At 39.7% G+C, this 19,702-nt stretch overlaps 1 protein-coding gene across 1 annotated transcript in view; it reads left to right on the forward strand.

Annotated features, from left to right (window-relative positions):
• Nucleotides 1-19,702, forward strand: part of lrp1aa (low density lipoprotein receptor-related protein 1Aa) — a 177,019-nt gene that overhangs the window by 39,107 nt on the left and 118,210 nt on the right. Inside the window, exons 7-10 of the mRNA XM_016232869.1 lie at nt 12,972-13,134; nt 13,267-13,489; nt 17,082-17,271; nt 17,416-17,559. Coding sequence (XP_016088355.1) covers nt 12,972-13,134; nt 13,267-13,489; nt 17,082-17,271; nt 17,416-17,559 — 720 coding nt within the window. The remainder of the gene's footprint in view (nt 1-12,971; nt 13,135-13,266; nt 13,490-17,081; nt 17,272-17,415; nt 17,560-19,702) is intronic.

Here is a 19,702-nt window from a genome sequence, read left to right on the forward strand (position 1 = left end):
TGTCAGACTCCTTGTGCCAATTAATGGCAAAAATTAATTTTTGGAAATGTAAACCGATATTTCCTACTGACACACTACAGCAAAAGATATAAATAACTGACTTAAAACCATTTTTTAGCTTGTGAAAATACTAGTGTTCTAATCATTTTGGCCACCAATGAATACCATAAACAGTGTATTTTCTAAAATATACCCATCCCGTGCTGCATGTGTCATCCTTACTGTTTTATTTAGCCTTAAAGGAATAGCTAAATATTTCTTTCCCTCCGATGAAAGTCCATTCCACCAAAGCTTCCAAGTTTAAAAAGTTCATAAAGAGATTGTAAAAGTAATCTAAATCCAAATAGCTTTATATAATTTAATTTAGGTTTTTATTCACAAATAAACATTGATCAATGCACATGCATAGGCTGCGTCAAACATGGCAAACAGACATGCTTGCTTTAACTAAGTATGGTTAATCTTCCATTGACCATATTTGATGTGCCCTATAAACCACTCAATTCATATAGATTACGTTTACAATGTCATTGTGTACTTTTAAGTAGGGATGCATGATATTTCGGAATGATATCAGCTTATATAAACACAGACAATGGCCCGATATGAATTTTGTTTTACGTTTTTAATTATTATAATTTTTTTCAAATGGGTTACGAAAGTGAAATACAAGGAGTTCTAAAATATTTTCTGAATTTTTACAACTCTTTTGCATTAGACCATCTACAAAATTCTTTATCTCACCCTTCCCTTCTTCCCCTCCCTGGTGAGAGGAAGCAGATATCCCACTTGCTATACATAACTGTTAAATCTTCAAATAGAATACCACTGCATTTGTCTGAGAGTTTTTAGCTTTCAGTGTACTCTCATTATAAAACTTATAATAACATTAAATGTTTATTTAATTCTAACAAGTAAGTTTTTGATAAAGCTAACCAAAACTAAAAAATAATTTGCTTATAATCTCTACAGGAGAGACCTGGTGTTGTTTCCAAACAAATGGAAATATATCGGTATCGGTTATCGGCATATCAGATATCAGAAAAAATCCAATATTGTGCATCCCTGTCATGCACCTTTAGCATGGGCCAGTGTTTGAAGCATGTGTGCAAACATACCAATAAAATTGTCTGACAGTAGTCGCATGACAGAATATGATGTGCTGGCAATGCCATAAAAGGGCATCTACATCATGGAACCCCCAGATTATAATTGTCTGAAGGAAGTCGTGCAGACGTGCCTGAAGTACGGCAACATGACGCTGCGTCTTGTTCTACTTCTCGGGGAACCGAGGTTACATGCGTAATCGAGACGTTTACCGTCAAAGTGGAACTTCTACGCTGCGTCGATGATGATGCTATGGGACTGTGAATACCCACTGCTTCATACTGAACAAATGCCTACCCACTGTGTTGTATAAGTTGAACAAATGAGACTGGCCGTGATAAAAAAAATGCCATACTGTGCACCTAGTGATTAGGAGCTATAGGCCCAAGGCTTGACATCAGCATCTTAACCCCAGATTGCCAACCCTGAGGTTTGAAGTCATCCAGGTGTACCATAACTGTTACGCCCTGGAAAAGGGGGAGCCAACTTTGTTATCCCAACCTATTATCCCACCTCTCAACCTCTGGTACCAGCTCCAAGGGTAAACCTAATGAAAGTGAACGCATATACCTTAAGCCGGGCTCACACTACAGGAGTTTAAAATCCTAACCGATTATGAAATCTGGTTGCAGCGCACACATAAGGAACCCTCAAATCTTAAACATGCACACACTACAAGATTTGAAAATCGTGGAGCATCACACACTACAAGATATTATTAAGATTATCATGCCAGAGGGAGCGCCTCACGTGTTCTCATGCAGCAGATCGTCACTGATATTTCAGTGATGTTTACACATGTTAGCTAGCATGCTAGCAGCTTTCTGCACTCACACGGTATGTTCAAAACTGAGGTGATTTCACTCCAGTGCTTCTCTTTCTCCTTATGGTTGTTATACGTTTTTACACATTATACAGACAGTTGTGTTACTACAAAACTACAACCACTATCCAACGGAGCCGTACAGCAGCTGTTTTGCGGTCGTGCATTGGCTGTGAAAGTACTGATGTAATCATATAGCCGTCATCATCCCGATTTAAATCCTAAATATCAAACATGTTTGATATTATTTGGGGTGGTAAGATTCGATCGGTGAATGCCTAACATTACCAGATAATTCACGCCGAACATCGGGACCGATCGAGGTGCTCGCCAAGATTTGTTCTCTGATTCTTGGGAAGGGGAAATCAGGGCTAAATCGGGCTAAATATCCTGTAGTGTGAGCCAGGCTTTATGTGGTGGAGGTTACCCTCCAAGACCCTCACAAGGAAAAGGCCTCAAACGAATGGGGCGCAATATTGGCAAACACCCATTCCCATGATTTAAAATTGCCTTGTGAGTCACCAGATGTAACAGCCTCCGTAGCTATATGGGTAGGATACATCCCAGCAGAGGGATCACACCAGCATCTACAAGCATCACCACTAGGTGGATGCCAAAAAAAGGGAAAGCAGGCACAAGCTGCCTATAATCCCAATTGCTTGAAAGGCGCATCACTACTACCTCTACCTTCCCCAACAGCAAGAATGTGGCCTGAGTGAGGCGGTGGGAGGAAACTAAATGAATATTCTGTTTGGAATCTCTCTGTAAAGAATATCTCCATAACATACCACCTCAGCCTGGAAAATAATACTGCAGGGATGGGAATAAGAGGGAAAACGTGAGTGCCAAATTCGGCTTCATCCTCAAGCAGCATAACGGCTGCAAGAGTAATAACAAAAACAGAGAGAGCAACACTCAACCTCAATCTGTGAAAGTGACATGGGAGAGAGCCATGCTCAACCTCAACCAGTACATATAATCATATCATCAACCAGCATATATAAATATACTGTATATAATGCTGTGAGCAAAATAGGGAGAGAGCACAGCTCAACCTCAACCGAAATATGTAATCATATACCAACCAGCATATAAATCTATATGCAATGCTATGAGAAATTACAGGAGAGAGCATCACTCAACCTCGACCAGCATACATTATATTGTATTGGATATTGACATTTAGATTATAAATCCATGTAGGCATATTGAACAGGCTACCACTTTTATTATTCTGATGCTATGTAAACTACATTTTCTTTATTTTAAGGTAATATAACAACAATTTAATGCAATTCAGGAAACAAAAAATAAAGAATGCATTTCATGACATATACTTGTAATAGATTTGTATTGGACTTAAACCAATGATACCTGGAGAGAGCCTTTTGTTCATTTGTTTTTTCTTCTTCTGTTAAATAAAAAATCCCCCATCTTAACGATACAGTTTTATGTGTGTGACAAAAAGTACAATTAAAAATTGCACATGATGCCGTCTTAAGGTTTTAAACAAGAATATATCAAATAAAATATAATGATAATGATAGTACTCATCATCATCATTTCTATCATAATTATCATATTTTATCATTATTTTATAAATTTAATAATACAAATTGTAGAAGTGTCACATATATACTTAAAAATGAAAATGTATGCAATCAGTATGAATAAATTGACATTATCATTCATTATCACTTAAATAAAAAAGTTCATTCCTGATTTAATCACTTATTACAAAATAATTTTAAATGTTTTACCACTCTATAATCACCGCTACATGAATATTAACGTATAGGAACAACTCAAGAAACGTTTTTGCTGTCAGGTGGTAACAAGGATCTTCTGAGCAGCCGATTCCTGCACTTATTCGTCACAAGGTGTGGCTATTAGTGACAAGTGAGTGTGAATTCTAAGGCAGCGCTTCCTGAATCCTCTTGTAATCCCAGAATGCATTGCAACTTGTGTAGTGAAAATAAATCTGTTTGCATAGACGTATTAGTCCACTAAAACACTCTTTTACTCTTATTTTTTTCTGTTTTGGGCCTGCTTTCTCGGTCATCTTCTATAGTTGGAACACTAGATTCGACAGAAAATATCTCTGCTGACCTGGAGTGCATATTTTGGGTCTTACAAAAACTCTGGCACTCAGTTACCGGCCAGATGGAAATTTTGGCCTGAAATGTACTCTACGCAAGTATGTAGACATGCAGAGTGTTTGTGTTCACATACTTTCTTAGATTTCTTTCTTAGTTTCAGACCTGTCTCTCGGTGAGTTTGTGTAAAATGTTTTCAGGTTTAAGTGCTGGTTAGTTTGAAAGCAGCCTGATTTTTCAGTAATTTTCGTGTTCATGGCAGTTTGAACACGTTTCTCAGACACACGCTCACAGGTCAGAGGTCACAGGCTTGACTGCGGCATTGTGCCCTCGCTAGGAAGCGATAAAGAGATCATTGGCTTCCTGTTGCCAGTTATTGAGTTCCTGCCCTCAGTATTAAAGATATGGCTGCCTGCCGCGCTTGTGAGAGGAAGAAAAACTAAAGGGAGAATAATAATGAAGAGGTGAAAGCAGCAATCACGATGATAATGATTTTGCTTTTTCAAACAAACGTGAAAGTACTTAGAGGTCTTGATTTAAAAACTTTTCTTTAAAGAAGAATGAATAATTGAATAACTTTAAATAGCGTAATTAAAGTGATTTGGTATTTTCACTGCAGCCTATCGCCCCATTTCAGATCTCACATTTTCTAAATATATTTAAAGATTTCTTTTCAAATGCCATTTCTTTCCAGAGGGCTCATAAAGCTGAAGCGTTTCTGAAGCATTCTGTAGAAGTGCTGTCGTGAACCCGGGTTCAGATCTCTTTTGGCTGGCGGGTTTGTCGTGGCGGTCTCTGGAAGGGTCACACAGGAAATGTGTTTGCCGTGATTCATGACCTCAGCGTGACACGCAGATGAGACGACCAGATGTTTTCCACTCTTCCTCTTCTCTTCTCTTTTATTTTTACCACAGTGCAGATTATTGCTGTATTCTCTATTTACTTCAACAAACTATAACATACTATGTAGAATTCATCGAAATATACATTTTAATGCATAAAGAATGTTTACCATGCTTGTTAGAAATCACAAATGATGGCATTAATATCTGTTAGATGGCAATATTAATATGACTTCTTATATTGAGCCGAACCACTTCAAATTCTTTTTTGAAAATGGGTATGGGGATTTGGAAATTCTGGAATGGGTCAAATGTGGATAGAACCTTCTAATTCTAAAAAAACACTTTTCACTTGGAATTATAAGGTTCTATCTGGCAAAAAATTAATTGAAGCAATCATTTTCAAGAAACATATTGAACTTCAACGTTTTTGCATTCTATATAGCAAAAAATGAAATGGAGAACAAGTCTCTTTCATACATGAAAATGACAGAGACCCTAAATGTATTCTAAATGTACAATATCAAAGTCCTCTCAAATTTGTAAATGGGAATTTTTGGAACAGGTCAAATGCAGATGGAACCTTCTAATTCTAATAAATGCTTGGAATTATAAGGTTCTATATCTCACAAAGCATTAATTGAAGCAATCATTTTCAAGAAACACAAACAGTTTACTTATAATTAGTTTTAAAACATAAAATTAGTGTTGTAACAATGTGTTGACATGCATGATAAAGTAAATTTAATGGTTTTTATGACATTTATTTCATATTTTAAATGAATATTTTTTCTTGGTCATGTTAAGCATAAAAGGCAGTGCTAAATATTTTGTCCAGTGCAGATGTTAAATTTAGGCAGGCATATGGTGGCTAATTTAACACATTATTGCAGGAACCATTTAAGTTTAAGTTTCCTTTTGTTTAGACAGAAAGCAGCTACTGTAATACGTCTGACCAGAACTTTATTCCACAGAAAGTGGGACAGGTAAAATGGCTTTCTCTCTAGACATCAGTATGGCTGAAATAATATGCTATAGTTTATTGTTGTAATTAAGACCCAATCAATTAAATTGTTGACTTTTTGACTTTTAATGCTTAATATTGTAAAATTTAAGACATTTTAAGACAAAAAAAAACGGCAAGAAAACAGACAATGCTTCAGCAAAGGTGTTTAACAAAGTTTAATAAATATTGAAAAATGTTTCACTGACTATATATAATTAAAAATATTTCACATTTAAAATGTTTAAATTACTTCAACTATGCAACAACTCAATGTAAAATTTTATATTTCATCTCACTTAATGTAGTATACACTTTAATCCAGTGTGTCATAGCGTAGAGCTTTATAGCTACATAGTACATACAGCTCAGTGCAAGTACACAGGATGGATCAAGGTTAAAACCTAACCTAATATATACATAACTTTCCCTCGTATGACAACGACGTGACTGGAATAAAGCAAATAGACTACAAAACCCCGGACCTATCCTCTTAATAGCGCTGCTGGCTAGCATGGTGTCTAACTGAAAATAACTCCGCAACAGCTACAGCAAAACACACAAAAAGACTGTAATTCCCTGGAATTTGGGCTGCTGTCATTGACAAGATCATAAATAAAATAGTCGATCATGAGGTTTCTAATGAACATCGCGTTGTGTGAAATTATTTAGTCTTCTCTTCACTGATTTAGCGTTTTTCTGCGCTCATTTGCTGATGCAGCCATGCCCCTGGTAGAGTGAGCCCTCACTCCCAGTGGGCAAGGTAGGCCTCTGGCCTGATAGGCCGTTGGGATTACATCCACAATCCAGTGGGAGATCCTTTGTCTGGAGACAGCATTCCCCTTCTTGCTGTCCTCCAAAGCAGATAAAGAGCTGTTCAGAATGTCTGAAACTCTTGAGTGCAATCTAGGTATGTGTGTAGGGCTCGCACTGGGCACAACAGAGACAGGTCGGGGTCCCCTTCTTGGAAGGGGATAGCTTGCAATGTTACCACCTAGTCCCTGAAAGGAGGGGTGGGAACCTTGGGCACATATCCAGGCCGAGGTCTCAGGACAACGTGAGAGTCTGTCGGCCACGAACTCCAGGCATGATTTGTTAATGGAGAGGGCTTGGATCAAGGGTCAAAACCTCTTCAAGGCCAAAAGCACTGTCAACAACTCCAGGCAATTGATATTCCAATGCCTGAAAGAATGTTCTGTTCTCGTAGAAAAGAGATGTCCTCCCAAGGACTGATGGTACAGCGGCACAACGGTGTGATGTTAACACGGTGTGAGCCGTGACGCCATGCCCATCTCGGGACTCAGGTACGAAGCCAGTGCTGAAGCGGTCTCATATGCATCAGTCCCAGTGGTGTAACTGCGGCTGAGGATGCCATATGTCTCAGGAGCCTCTGAAAGTTTTTGAGAGGGACCGCTGTTCTCTGCTTGAGAGCCCTCAAGCATTTCAGCACCGACTGAGCACAATCCTGAGAGAGAAGTGCAGTCATCGAAACCGAGTCCAATTCTATATCCAAGAAAAGAGATACTCTGCACAGGGGAGAGTTTGCTCTTTTCCCAGTTGATCCAAAGTCCCAATCGGGCTAGGCCTGAGAGGGACAAGGGCAGCCTCCGCGATCGCCATAAAGACGCTAAGAGGGAAGAACTTTGTATGGATATGCCTGTCCTTCGAAAGCAAATCGAAGAAACGACCTGTGCCTTGGTAGGATTGAGACATGAAAGTACACATTCTTCAGGTCTATTGCCACAAACCAATCCTGATCTCTGCCACATGTTAATATGTGCTTGAGGGTTAACATTCTGAACGAAAGCTTGTGAAGGGCCCGGTTCAGAGTCCTCAAACCCAGGATTGGTCTGAGCCCCCACCCTTCTTGGGTGCAATGAAGTATGGGCTGTAAAACCCCTTCTTCATTTCGGCCAGGAGGACAGGCTCGATTGCACCCTTCTCGAGAAGGGTTGCAACCTCCGCCCCAAGAACAGCCGCATTCTCGCCTCATACTGAGGTAAACAGAATGCCCCTGAACTTGGTCGGGCGCCTGGCGAACTGAATCGCATAGCTGAGCTGAATGGATCTGAGGAGCCATTGGGAGGGATTGGAGAGGCTTAACCAAGCATCCAGATACCCTGCCAATGGTCTCAAAGGAACCATGTTCGACGTACCTCGGGCAGGGTTCCTGTGGCTGAGCGGAGTGGAAGGCGCTGTGGTAGGAGGTGAAACGTCCTGTAAAACACACTGCGCCTTGTCAGCAGGGTCTGTCACATGTGCCACCAACGGATGGGAGAACATGAGTTCACCAGCATGCGTCGTGTTGGCTGAGTGATAGACCCTTTGCATCTGAACGTGAGGAGACAGTGTCTGTGTCCAAACAGGTTCTGATGCATGGTTTCAGTGTCTGACCGTCGCAAATGGGATGGCCAAAAACGCTGTGTGTGTGACTCAGAGAAAAAGGAAATTGCTCTTTTATTGACCAGGTGGTGGCTATCTGCCAGGTGGCAGACAGCCGTGGTGGAGCCGAATCCACCTTCTGTCCCCCCGTCGGAAGTGGATCCAGGCTGGCCAGATGGTCCCTCCTCCCTGGGTCGCCCATCTCAGGAACGCTTTGAAGCCTTGCGAGGGTTCCTGGTGCCCTGATGACGAGTTGGTGGTGCCACCTTCCTGCGAGTGGTGGGCTGTTGGTCAGGCTTGACTGAAGGCCCAGGCTGTTGCGGGGCCTCAGCAGTCCTTGCAGGGGGCCGTCCCCAGCGACGAGCAGACAGGGGCTGCTGATTCGGGGGTGCAGGAGCAGGACCTGACCCACGCTGAGGCAGGATGTGTTTGATGACCTCCGTCTGCTTTTTCACCGTGGAGAACTGTTGGGCAAATTCTTCCACGGTGTCGCAAAAGAGACCAACCTGTGAAATGGGGGCATCAAGAAAGCGTACTTTCTCGGCTTCCCGCATCTCAGCCAAGTTGAGCCACAAGTGGCGTTCCTGGACCACTAAAGTGGACATTGCCCTCCCCAGAGCCTGCGCCATGACCTTCGTAGCCCGGAGGGCATAGTCAGTCACTGAGAGCAGTTCCTGCAGTACCTCTGGGTTGGGACCACCCTCGTGCAGTTCATTCAACGCCTCGATCTCTTTTAGAGATCGCCATTGAAGTACTCAGGGGTACTCTCTCAACACCTATCTGTGTATGAGTAGGGAGAGACCACTGACCTTGCCTTAGATCCAACGACGAGGAATCAAGAGGTGAATGATCGCAACTTCTCAGTGAGAGACACTGCATTTGGCTGCGAAAAACAGAAAGAGTGAGCAGATGCCATGCTGGCCTATTTATAGCTGGATGTCTGGGGCGTGGCCAGCTATGCAAATTCTGCACACCCAATTTCATTGGCCTTTTCTCAAAGATGTGGTGTTTGGGCTCCCAAGAGCGACCTCTAGTGTCGTACACTCGACACAACGTCGGAGTGAACGACAGAAAGGGAACTATAGTATTTGTAAAAATTGAGAAAATGGAATGAGATTATTTGCTTTCTATACACTGTAAATAAGTAAATAAAATCCTGTTGAATTTACTGTAAAAAAGGCAGCTGTGGTTTTGAAAAACCATACAAAAATTATGGTCATAAAATTTCAGTGACTTTATATTAAATAATAAGTGTATACTGCTATTTCCTGGCTATCACAATTTTAATAAATTAATTTTCTTATTGTGAATAAAATATCATTAGACAACAGTCTTATGCAAAATATTCCAAATAATATGATATCCAAATGATAAACATGATATTTTATATATTACAGAATTTTGATCATTAAGATTATTTTATTTTATAATTTTTTGTTTTACTACAATTATAGACATTAAGTTAAAAATTATAATTATGAATACAGTTGAGGAGGTCAGTGCACTGTAAAAAATATGTCCATTAACATTATCCATTAATTTTACAGACATTTCTGTTAACTCTAAAACACAACACAGTGCAGTGTAAAATTCAAAATACTGGTAAAACACCTGTAAAACAATAAATACAGAATAAGAATCCTTCAAATTATATAAGCCCTATTTTTATAGTTTTTTTTAGAGTGTACCTTGAGGGTCAGGTCAAAATCTCCATTTTAATACGATACTGTAAGTACAGACATTTGATGCAACTAGCTCATTTTATGCTAAGTAAAAAGTAAATATTATTATGTTAAATAATAATTTATCAAACCATATCTAAAAGGGTTAAAAATTGAATTTGTACATTAAAAGAAATCGTGGGACAGCGAAGTGTACTGTATTTGTGGAAAGTGACTGCTTGTTCCACTCAAAGGAGTTTACTTGACTTTCTGAATCACTCTCACACACATCTGCTCATATATGTGGCCTGAATCTGCTGGTATGGTTTGAGTTGAGCCTGTGAGATACGGCATGCACTCTTCCGGAAGCCATTATCCGTATGGCCATATGTCTCTGTGTTTATGTGTGTGTTTTATGAGTGGTTTGTGTAGGTTGCTGGGGTTTGCTGCAGCATATTTATATTCTGTTTTGTGGAACATTTTCCAGACACTGTGGTCGGCATGAGGCGACCCAACCCCCCCATCCGTCTGCGGCTCTGGAGTTTTATCATGAAAACATGAAAACTGACACGTACAGGTGGAGATGTTTAGACCATCTCGCTCTGCGATCTTTTCGTCATCACTATGGGATCTCGTAAAGAAATGCATGTGTCTCTTAGCATCTTGGAAAATGACGAGGTGACGTGAACCAAAATGTCATGTACAAGTGTTTTTGTCAGAAATGTCAGTGTTATTGAGTTGAGGCATTCCAGTAAAGTTATTTCTTGCATGTAAATTTGGTGTGTCTCAGCATAAATAGCGGAAAGACAGGATGTGCGATGAAGTAATGTGGGATAAAGCAGAAGGGAGCGGCTCTCTGACATAAGGTCTGCTTGGTACAGAAGTTTCCGGAAAGCCTCTTAAACAGTCATGTGCTTGAATCGGCTCACGCTCCAGGGCTTCTGCCACACGTTTTTGGCTCTGCCAACATTCAGGGCATTGTTTTGGTATTAATCTCTCTTTATCGAACCCTCACCCTTTTTCTCTAGCTATCTGTGCTCTGTCTTGATAGCTTTTCAGATGTATGTTTATTTATTGACTTGCCTCTTGCTTTATTGGTGTTTATCTCTAATATAAAGTCTTCCACCCTTTATTGCCCAAATCTCTGAGCTCCGAGGACTCATATTTGGTCTTTATAGTGTTCCAAATATTCCACCAAATTTAGGTAGTTGTGACACTGTGAGGCTTTTGGAGTTTGACATCAGATCATTTGATACATTGGTGTGCAGTCTGACACAAGTTCATCTATTGGATGCAATCCAGCCTAACTTGAAGAATTGAAGTGCTATTAATGCTTTTTATGCAAATTTTGGTACAATGAATTTTAATTGCTTAATGTCTTCAGTGAACAGTTTGTACCAGACAAAATAAACATCACGTGTGTTAAAATTTGATTGTACAACCATAGAAACATGAGAAAAAAGGAAAGATAACAATGCTTGCCATTTGTACTGTTTCTTCTCCTTGGTTGTTACCTACCTTGAAACAGTCACAGAGTTGTTTTGTATTTGTTGGGATGTTGTGCCTTTACCAGGACAGATGCCAGATCACTTGTCATATCATCAGATGGCCTTCGTTTTGAACTCCAGAACTCATTCTTGAAATGGCACGCTGTCTGCAGATCGCAGCTTTAAACAAACTCCACTACTAATAAAATAAAGGTTCAAGATGTAAACAGACTTTAGTTTGTTAGCCTCAAAGTATTTTCATATGAAGCTGTCTCAAGAAATGAGAGCTAGAGTCATAAGAGCGTTTGTTTTCCTTCAGTGTAAAGGGAAGGTTGTGTCACAAATGGAATTTCTTACCCTCCTTCCACTGAGACCTACAATTTTACTTGGAATTACAATGAGAGCGAAGCCAGGTTCCTCAGCCCACTGTTTCTGTGGTTTGTCTCTGTGGCGTTCCTCTATTCTTGCATTGTTCAGACAGCAGCTGCTCTAAGAACCATTCGTCTTCCTCAACCTTGATTTGTACGCTTGCTCTTTTCCCCTACTTTTGGCGTTTTTGATCTGTGTTTTTAATCACTGGCTTTCAGTCCAGGCAGCTGGAAATGTTTAAGCAGGACTCGGCTCTTAAATAAACAACACCTTTGGGGATACAGCCCTTGATTCCGGTAAACGTCTGGCTGTTGCACAATGGCCAATTTTCCTTTGTAGAGGCCAACACTGTCTCTGTCTCCACCCCTCAGCCTTCAATCGCTCCATCTGTCTGGATTTTCCTGCATCTCCCGCACCATTTTACCCAACAGTCACTGATTCTATATCTTCCTGTGCCATGTTTTTACGGCCACTCAATGTTCAAATGAGCAACATCCCATTAAAAGATATGGTATGTCTGGGGTTAAAGTTGGGGAGGTTCAGATACATTGAGACTTTTGACATTTTAAGGTCAGAATGGGGTGTATTGAGGAGGTGGGAAGCTGCAAAAGAGCAAAAACCCATGGTTAGCCACAGCAATCACAGCTGTTAAACTGTCAACTGACTAAGCTGTCAACTCTTTTGGAAATTGTGTAACATGCGCACATGCTTCCACAGAGTCCCCTGACTCAGCTATTTCAAATAGAAAGAGCGGCATTGTAGAAGTGAAAAAGAGAAATGTGTATGCGAGACCACTGTATTATTATTAGCACTATTTTAAAACAGATTCACAGAGTCATCAAAGTTTTTGATTTTTGCCTGTGGACTCAATCTTGACTCGGACTCAAGTGAGCTAGTCTCGTATCTTGTGACAAATCATAAGGCAAATTTATTTTAATGTTTTAAATTGAATGCAGGTGTTGGAAATGTTCTTTGTTTGTTCTGCAAATGCTAAATAGTTTACAGTCTTATTTTAGAATAATTTCAAATTAGTCCTCACAATTTAAACTGAGATACTTATTTGGACTGGACTGTATGTTAAATTTATAGTATTCAATAGAGATTTTACTCACAATAAGCAAAACGGTATATTACACATGAACACAAAACACATAATTTCTTTGTTTTACCTACATTTCTCCCCATTCCTTGTTCCTTACAGATGTAGAACAGATGGCAATAGACTGGCTCACAGGAAACTTCTACTTTGTTGATGACGTGGATGATCGAATCTTTGTATGTGATAAAGATGGAGCCACATGTGTAACACTGTTGGATCAAGAACTCTACAACCCTAAAGGCATTGCTCTGGACCCAACTATGGGGTATGAGCATGTTCAAACTCACACTTCATGTATACAACTAGCTAGCTGAATATTTGTAGTATTTGCTAAATGGTCAAATGGTTCAAATCAGGTTTACTCGGGTATAACCTTCCTCAACTTTACCTTCAACAGAAAGGTTTTCTTCACTGACTACGGGCAGATCCCAAAGGTGGAACGTTGTGACATGGATGGACAGAACCGAACAAAGTTGGTGGACAGTAAAATTGTCTTCCCGCATGGTATCACCCTGGACTTGGTCAGCAGATTGGTCTACTGGGCTGATGCTTATCTTGACTACATCGAGGTAGTGGACTATGAGGGCAAAAACAGACACACCATCATTCAAGGACTGTTGGTAAGGAGCAAATACCAAGATCATTTTAAGATGTCCTTAAATATCCTGACATGTCCTAAAAGGTGACTCTTATAAGTTGAAAAAAAAGTATAACACATTATTGTGCAAGAATGTGTTTTGCTCAAGAACTAATTTCCTCATTGTTTTGAAGCATTTAACAGAAAGTGAGTTAACAATGGTCAACTTCCCTTTATTACTGCTCTACAAATTATGTTTTATTAAAGGGGTCATATGATGTTGCTAAAAAGAACATTATGTTGTGTATTTGGTGTAATGAAATGTGTTTATGCGGTTTAAGGTTAAAAAAACACATTATTTTCCACATACTGTACATTATTGTTCTCCTCTATGCCCCGCCTTTCTGAAACGCGTCGATTTTTACAAAGCTCATCGGTCTGAAAAAGCGAGGTGTGCTGTGATTGGCCAGCGATCCAGTGCGTTGTGATTGGCCAAATACCTGAAGCGTGTGACAGAAATGTTAACTCCCTTATCACATTGTGATGATGCCCTGTCAGGCCGGAGCGATGATTCAAAAACATGAAAACCCATTATAAACGAGGCATTCGTTGCATCCAGTGGGGACATAATTATGTATTATAATGACTTGTACTGTCTTTTTACGCGTTGCGTTGCATCGCGCCGTGTAAACAAAACCATGTCTGCATTTGTGATCGGAGAAATGACAAACAACAAGCCCTACTCTACACTGCCCAAAACACTTGCTTTAAATATATAAAATATAAAAACTCTTTAAATATAAAAAACGTACTTACAGTCTTTGAGTCAGAACAGCCGGCATTGTAGTCTACTCTCCCAGGATCAGGAAACAGTCCTCCATAAAATGTGCTGCACACATCTGAATATTTGGGTTGAAGTGTTCTGGAACAGTGTTGTAAATACAACTTAACCACTGATTTCTAGTCGTGTCCATTTTTGGAAGGCCAAACAAAGTAGTTTTACTTTCACAACGAAACAAAGCGTCACACACGGTGGCCTATGCTCCAGGCATGACGAAAGCAGATATCGTCCTCTTTTGGAAGGCCAAACAAAGTAGTTTCGCTTTCACAACGAATCACACAGCGCATTCACAAAAATGGCGGCAGCAACAATACTACAGCCTGAATAAAAGTTACGCCTTCTTTCTTTGCGTGAACATTTGGGCGGCGTTATGCAAATCTTCCCACATAGTGATGTAGATATGTGGGGGCGTGTTAGAATGAGCCGTTTTAGGTAGGTCTGGCTGACTCTTAACTTCTATAAAGAATATCTCTTTGGATTTTGAGACTTTAGTCTTTGCAACTTTACAGATCTTCTTTATGCACCAAGAGCTTGTAACACTCCAAAGAGAAAGAAAAAATTTAAATAGCATCATATGACCCCTTTAACAAAGTTCGGGAGGGGCACGTTCAGATAATTAACCTAATTAATACAAGAGGAGCACAATTCACAAGGTAAGAGCTGTATATATACACAGCAGACTTACCTCAGTTCCTTGACAGTTTTTCAGCATCCCTCCACCACCCCATTTCCACACTTACAACTATTCCTATCTTAAGTACTCTGGGTTTGGGCCAAAATTCCAAGATCAGAGTCCTCCCCTCGGACAGCACGCCAAATACGCATAACCTTTACTTTGTTTATTATATGTAAGTGTGAAATCGTGAAACATTATTTTGTAGATAGCATGAACATGATTTTATATTTCTCAAAAGTTCAAGTCAACAGATAAAGATCCCATGCATTTATCCCAAACATTTATGTAGAACATTTAAAATAGAAACTTAAATTTTCTGTAAAGCTGCTTTGCAACGATTTGTATCATAAAAGCGCTATACAAATACACTTGAATTGAATTGAAAATTGAATTTATCTCTATGATCCATCTATTCTATTCATCCACCTGTTAATCTACTCATCTATTTAATGTTTATTTATAAAGCACATTTAAAAGCAACAGATGTTGCACAGAATTCTGTAAAATAAAGAAAAATGCAGTGCTATCCATCCAAACATTTGCCACTCATTCATCCAAACATCTGTCCACACATTCATCCTATTGCACTTCAGTCCAAATGTCAGTCTCTTCATACTCTCTTCAGACATGTGTCCAAATTTCCATTCATTAATTCATTTACCATCCATCCATTCGTCAATTCATCCATCTGCCCATTATCTACTTAAAGGGGTCATATTATGCTTTTTTAAAGATCATTATTTTGTGTATTTGGTGTAATAGAATATGTTGACATGCTTTAATGTTCAAAAAACACAAACATTTTCAAATACTGTACATTATTGTAGGTCCTCTATGCCCCGCCTCTCTCAAACGCTTTGTTTTCTACAAAGTCCCTCCTTCCGACAAGCGCAGTCTGCTCTCATTGGCCAGCTAACCCAGTGCATTGCGATTGGCCGAACACCGCAAGCACTCGTCGGAAATGTAACGCCCCTTACCATAATCGCGAGCTTCATGTTTCAAAATAAATGTAAAGACAGAGCCCGAAAGGGGAACAGAGTCGCGCGACAGACACAGTGATGAAGCTGGTAAAAACTTGAAATCGCATCATATGACCCCTTTAAACGTCTATCTGTTCAGTAATCTGAATTGTCCTTCTAAATATCCATCCATCATTCCATCCATCCAAACATCTACCTGTTAATTCATCTGACCATCTATTCATTTTTCCATCCGTCCATCCATCCATCCTAATGTCCATCATCCACCTTAAAATCCACCTGTTGTTCAGTTATCTGTCAGTCTATTCATTTGTCCATCCATCTGTCCATCCATCCAAAATTTGCCCGTCATCCATTCATCCATGCTAACGTCCATCAGTTCAAAAGTCCATCTCTCCATCTCTCCATCCATCCATCCAGTCCAAATGTCCATCCATCCTAATGTCCGTCATCCATCATCCACCTTAAGATCTGTTCAGTAATCTGTCCACCCATCTGTCCTCCCATCTGTCCCCCATCCATCTATTAATTTGTCCACCCATCTGTCCATTCATCCATCCATCCATCCACCCATCCATCCATTCATCATACCTCATTGTGTTGAGAGAGTCACTTATATTGGATAGCTATATGTACTGTGAAAAATGCTTTAGTAGGTGAAAGAGACTGGTGTTAAAGCGCCATCCATCCATCCAGTCCAAATGTCCATCCATCCTAATGTCCGTCATCCATCATCCACCTTAAGATATGTTCAGTAATCTGTCCACCCATCTGTCCTCCCATCTGTCCCCCATCCATCTATTCATTTGTCCACCCATCTGTCCATTCATCCATCCATCCATCCACCCATCCACCCATCCATCCATTCATCATACCTCATTGTGTTGAGAGAGTCACTTATATTGGATAGCTATATGTACTGTGAAAAATGCTTTAGTAGGTGAAAGAGACTGGTGTTAAAGCTGTTTCTGTCAATGCATTAGCCTGATTCCTTCTTCTCTGCTTGAGTTATTGCTATCATTTAGCTGCTCAGCCCAAGGCTAATTGGTGTGTTTATGTGCGTGTCTTGCTCACTCAAGCCAGCAAAGCAAACACAACTTAATAATATGACTAATTGAATAATGATTTTTTTTCTCAGATTGAGCATCTTTATGGGCTCACAGTGTTTGAGAACTATCTATATGCCACAAACTCCGACAATGCCAACATGCAGCCTAAGACCAGCGTGATCCGCGTCAATCGATTCAACAGTTCAGATTATCAGGTGGTCACCCGTGTCGACAAGGGAGGAGCTCTACATGTTTACCACCAGAGACGCCAACCCCCTGGTATTAATGTTTCTTATCTAATGCTGTTGAATACATAGACTGAACTAGTATACAGTAGTATACTTGAATAAACTGTTTAAAATGCAACCATTACACTGCAGTGTAGCTCCAGCTCAGTCTAACTCTCCTGTTCTTCTTCTTCAGTGCGGAGTCACGCCTGTGAGCCAGATCAGTTTGGAAAAGCTGGAGGTTGTTCAGACATCTGTCTGTTGGGCAACAGCCACAAGAGCCGGACGTGTCGCTGTCGGTCTGGCTTTAGCCTGGGCAACGATGGCAAATCGTGCAAGAGTGAGTGACATTATAATAGATTCTACTCTATCAATTGATTCGCCAAAATAGTTTAACTTAGTTTTGCCTAACTTAGAATTTTACTCAAATGAGAGTTAAACTGCAGAGTTCAATGTTTATTCATTGTGAAGTTTTTTAACTTGTTGCTGTAGAAAGGTGACTATGGCATTATTGTATAGATTTTTATTTAACTCTGAATTTACTACGAAAAATATTATGGTTTACTATGATATTACCATATTTTTTTGGACATGTGTCATGGTGAAACCATAGAATTCTTCATGATATTTTAATGTTGTTACATAAAAATTATGCTAATTCTTAAATCCGATTGGTCATGGAATGTGTGGAAGATGCTATTTCCAGTCAAAACACATTTCACTCTGCAGGGGTGTATTCCAGAAAGCAAGGTCAGCTTACCGTCACATATACCCTGAACTCTTGGTTGATTAACCCAAACCTTGCTTACTTGAGGTATACTGGTTCCCAAAACGTGTCTGGGAGTAAGTTCAGTCAACTCAGAGGTGCATATATCCACCTAGTTGGTGGTTGTGCAGTCATTTTTCATATTTTCTTTTTTAATATTTAGTAACTGAGAATAAGAATTTGTATATGTACTAGGGCTGTCAGTTGATTAAAATTTGTAATCTAATTAATTACATGATGTGTCAATTAATCAAATTAATTGCAAAATAAATTTTACTGTGAAAATATACACAAAAGAATATTTAAAGCTATTTTTGTGTTAAATTAGAAAATATCAAGTAGACATTACAAATTGTAGCTTTAGAAAGAAATATTTGATTTGATTTAACATAAAATTTAAAAAAATCTACAACGGCTTAACATAAACTTTGGAACATAAAAGAAGATAATTTGAGAAACATCTCAGTATTTTTTTTTACAATGAAAGTCATTGGTAACCAAAACAGCTTTGTTACCAACAGTCTTCAAAATACCTTCTTTTGTGTTCCACAAAAGAAAGGTTTGAAATGAGAGGGTTAGTAAGGGTGTATTCACACCTGTCTTGTTTGGTTCGATTGAATCAAACTCAAGTTCGGTTCCCCTCTTGGTGCGGATCTTTTGGGCAGGTGTGAATACAGCAATCGCACTCAGGTGCGGAACAAACAACCGTACCGAGACACAGCTGAAGAGGTGGTCTCGGTCCGCTTCCAAGCGAACTCTGGTATGATTGAATGGATGAACCAATGAATAGATAACCTTAGCACACGTGTTGTTTTGTTTACAATTTCTGGTTCACTTGCAAAAAGAGCAGTGTGAAAGTGAACCGCACTAAACAAAAAAAATCAACATTGTATTTGGTCCGGACCAAAGCAAGTGAACTAGTGGACTTTCCTGGTGTGAATACACCCTAAATGACAGAATAAAAATTTTTTGGGTGAACTATCCTTTTAATGTCTTTATTTTTATTATTTTTCTTTTAAATGAAATTATACTCTTAAAAAGAAACTAAATCTGCCACCAGGTGGCAGTAAATAAAATAGTCATTCATTGATTAATTCGATTCATTCAAACGGGTAATTCATTCAGGAATTAAGTAAGTGGCACTGTTAATAGAGACAGAGCGACACGTGTCCCGGGGGGGGGGGGGGGGGGGACAATCCAACGCTTTCCATTGACTTTGTATTGCCGGAAGCTGCCTCCTTGGCATTTCTGACTTATAACAAAAAACAGAGCAATGCCTAAAAGCTGCTATGTGACAAGGGTAGAGTAAACAAGCTAAAAAACACAGAACTACGTTTTATAAGCTGTTGACCCCCAAAAAATGAGCGTTTAAGGACACAAAAGTAGAGTGCAACGAGTTATATTACTCTGAGAACTGTGCCCACTGGAGGGAAACGTAATCGGCGACAAGAACCATTCATTATTTTAAAGGATTATTTCACCACCCTATGTGAATCTAATGGCGCTTTTCCACTGCATGGTACGGCACGGTACGGCTCGGTACGGTTCACTTTTGGGGGGTTTTCCATTGGGTACAGTACCTGGTACCTGGTACTTTTTTCAGTACCACCTCGGTTGAGGTTCCAAGTGAACCTTACCGTTACCAAAACATGACGTGTAAACTATGCTGATCACGGATTGTCCGCAGAGAATCGTCACTACCTGCGTCACTGAACTT

The sequence above is a fragment of the Sinocyclocheilus grahami genome, unplaced genomic scaffold (genome assembly GCF_001515645.1).
Source record: "Sinocyclocheilus grahami isolate Dianchi unplaced genomic scaffold, SAMN03320097.WGS_v1.1 scaffold420.1, whole genome shotgun sequence".
Taxonomy (NCBI): Eukaryota; Metazoa; Chordata; class Actinopteri; order Cypriniformes; family Cyprinidae; genus Sinocyclocheilus; species Sinocyclocheilus grahami.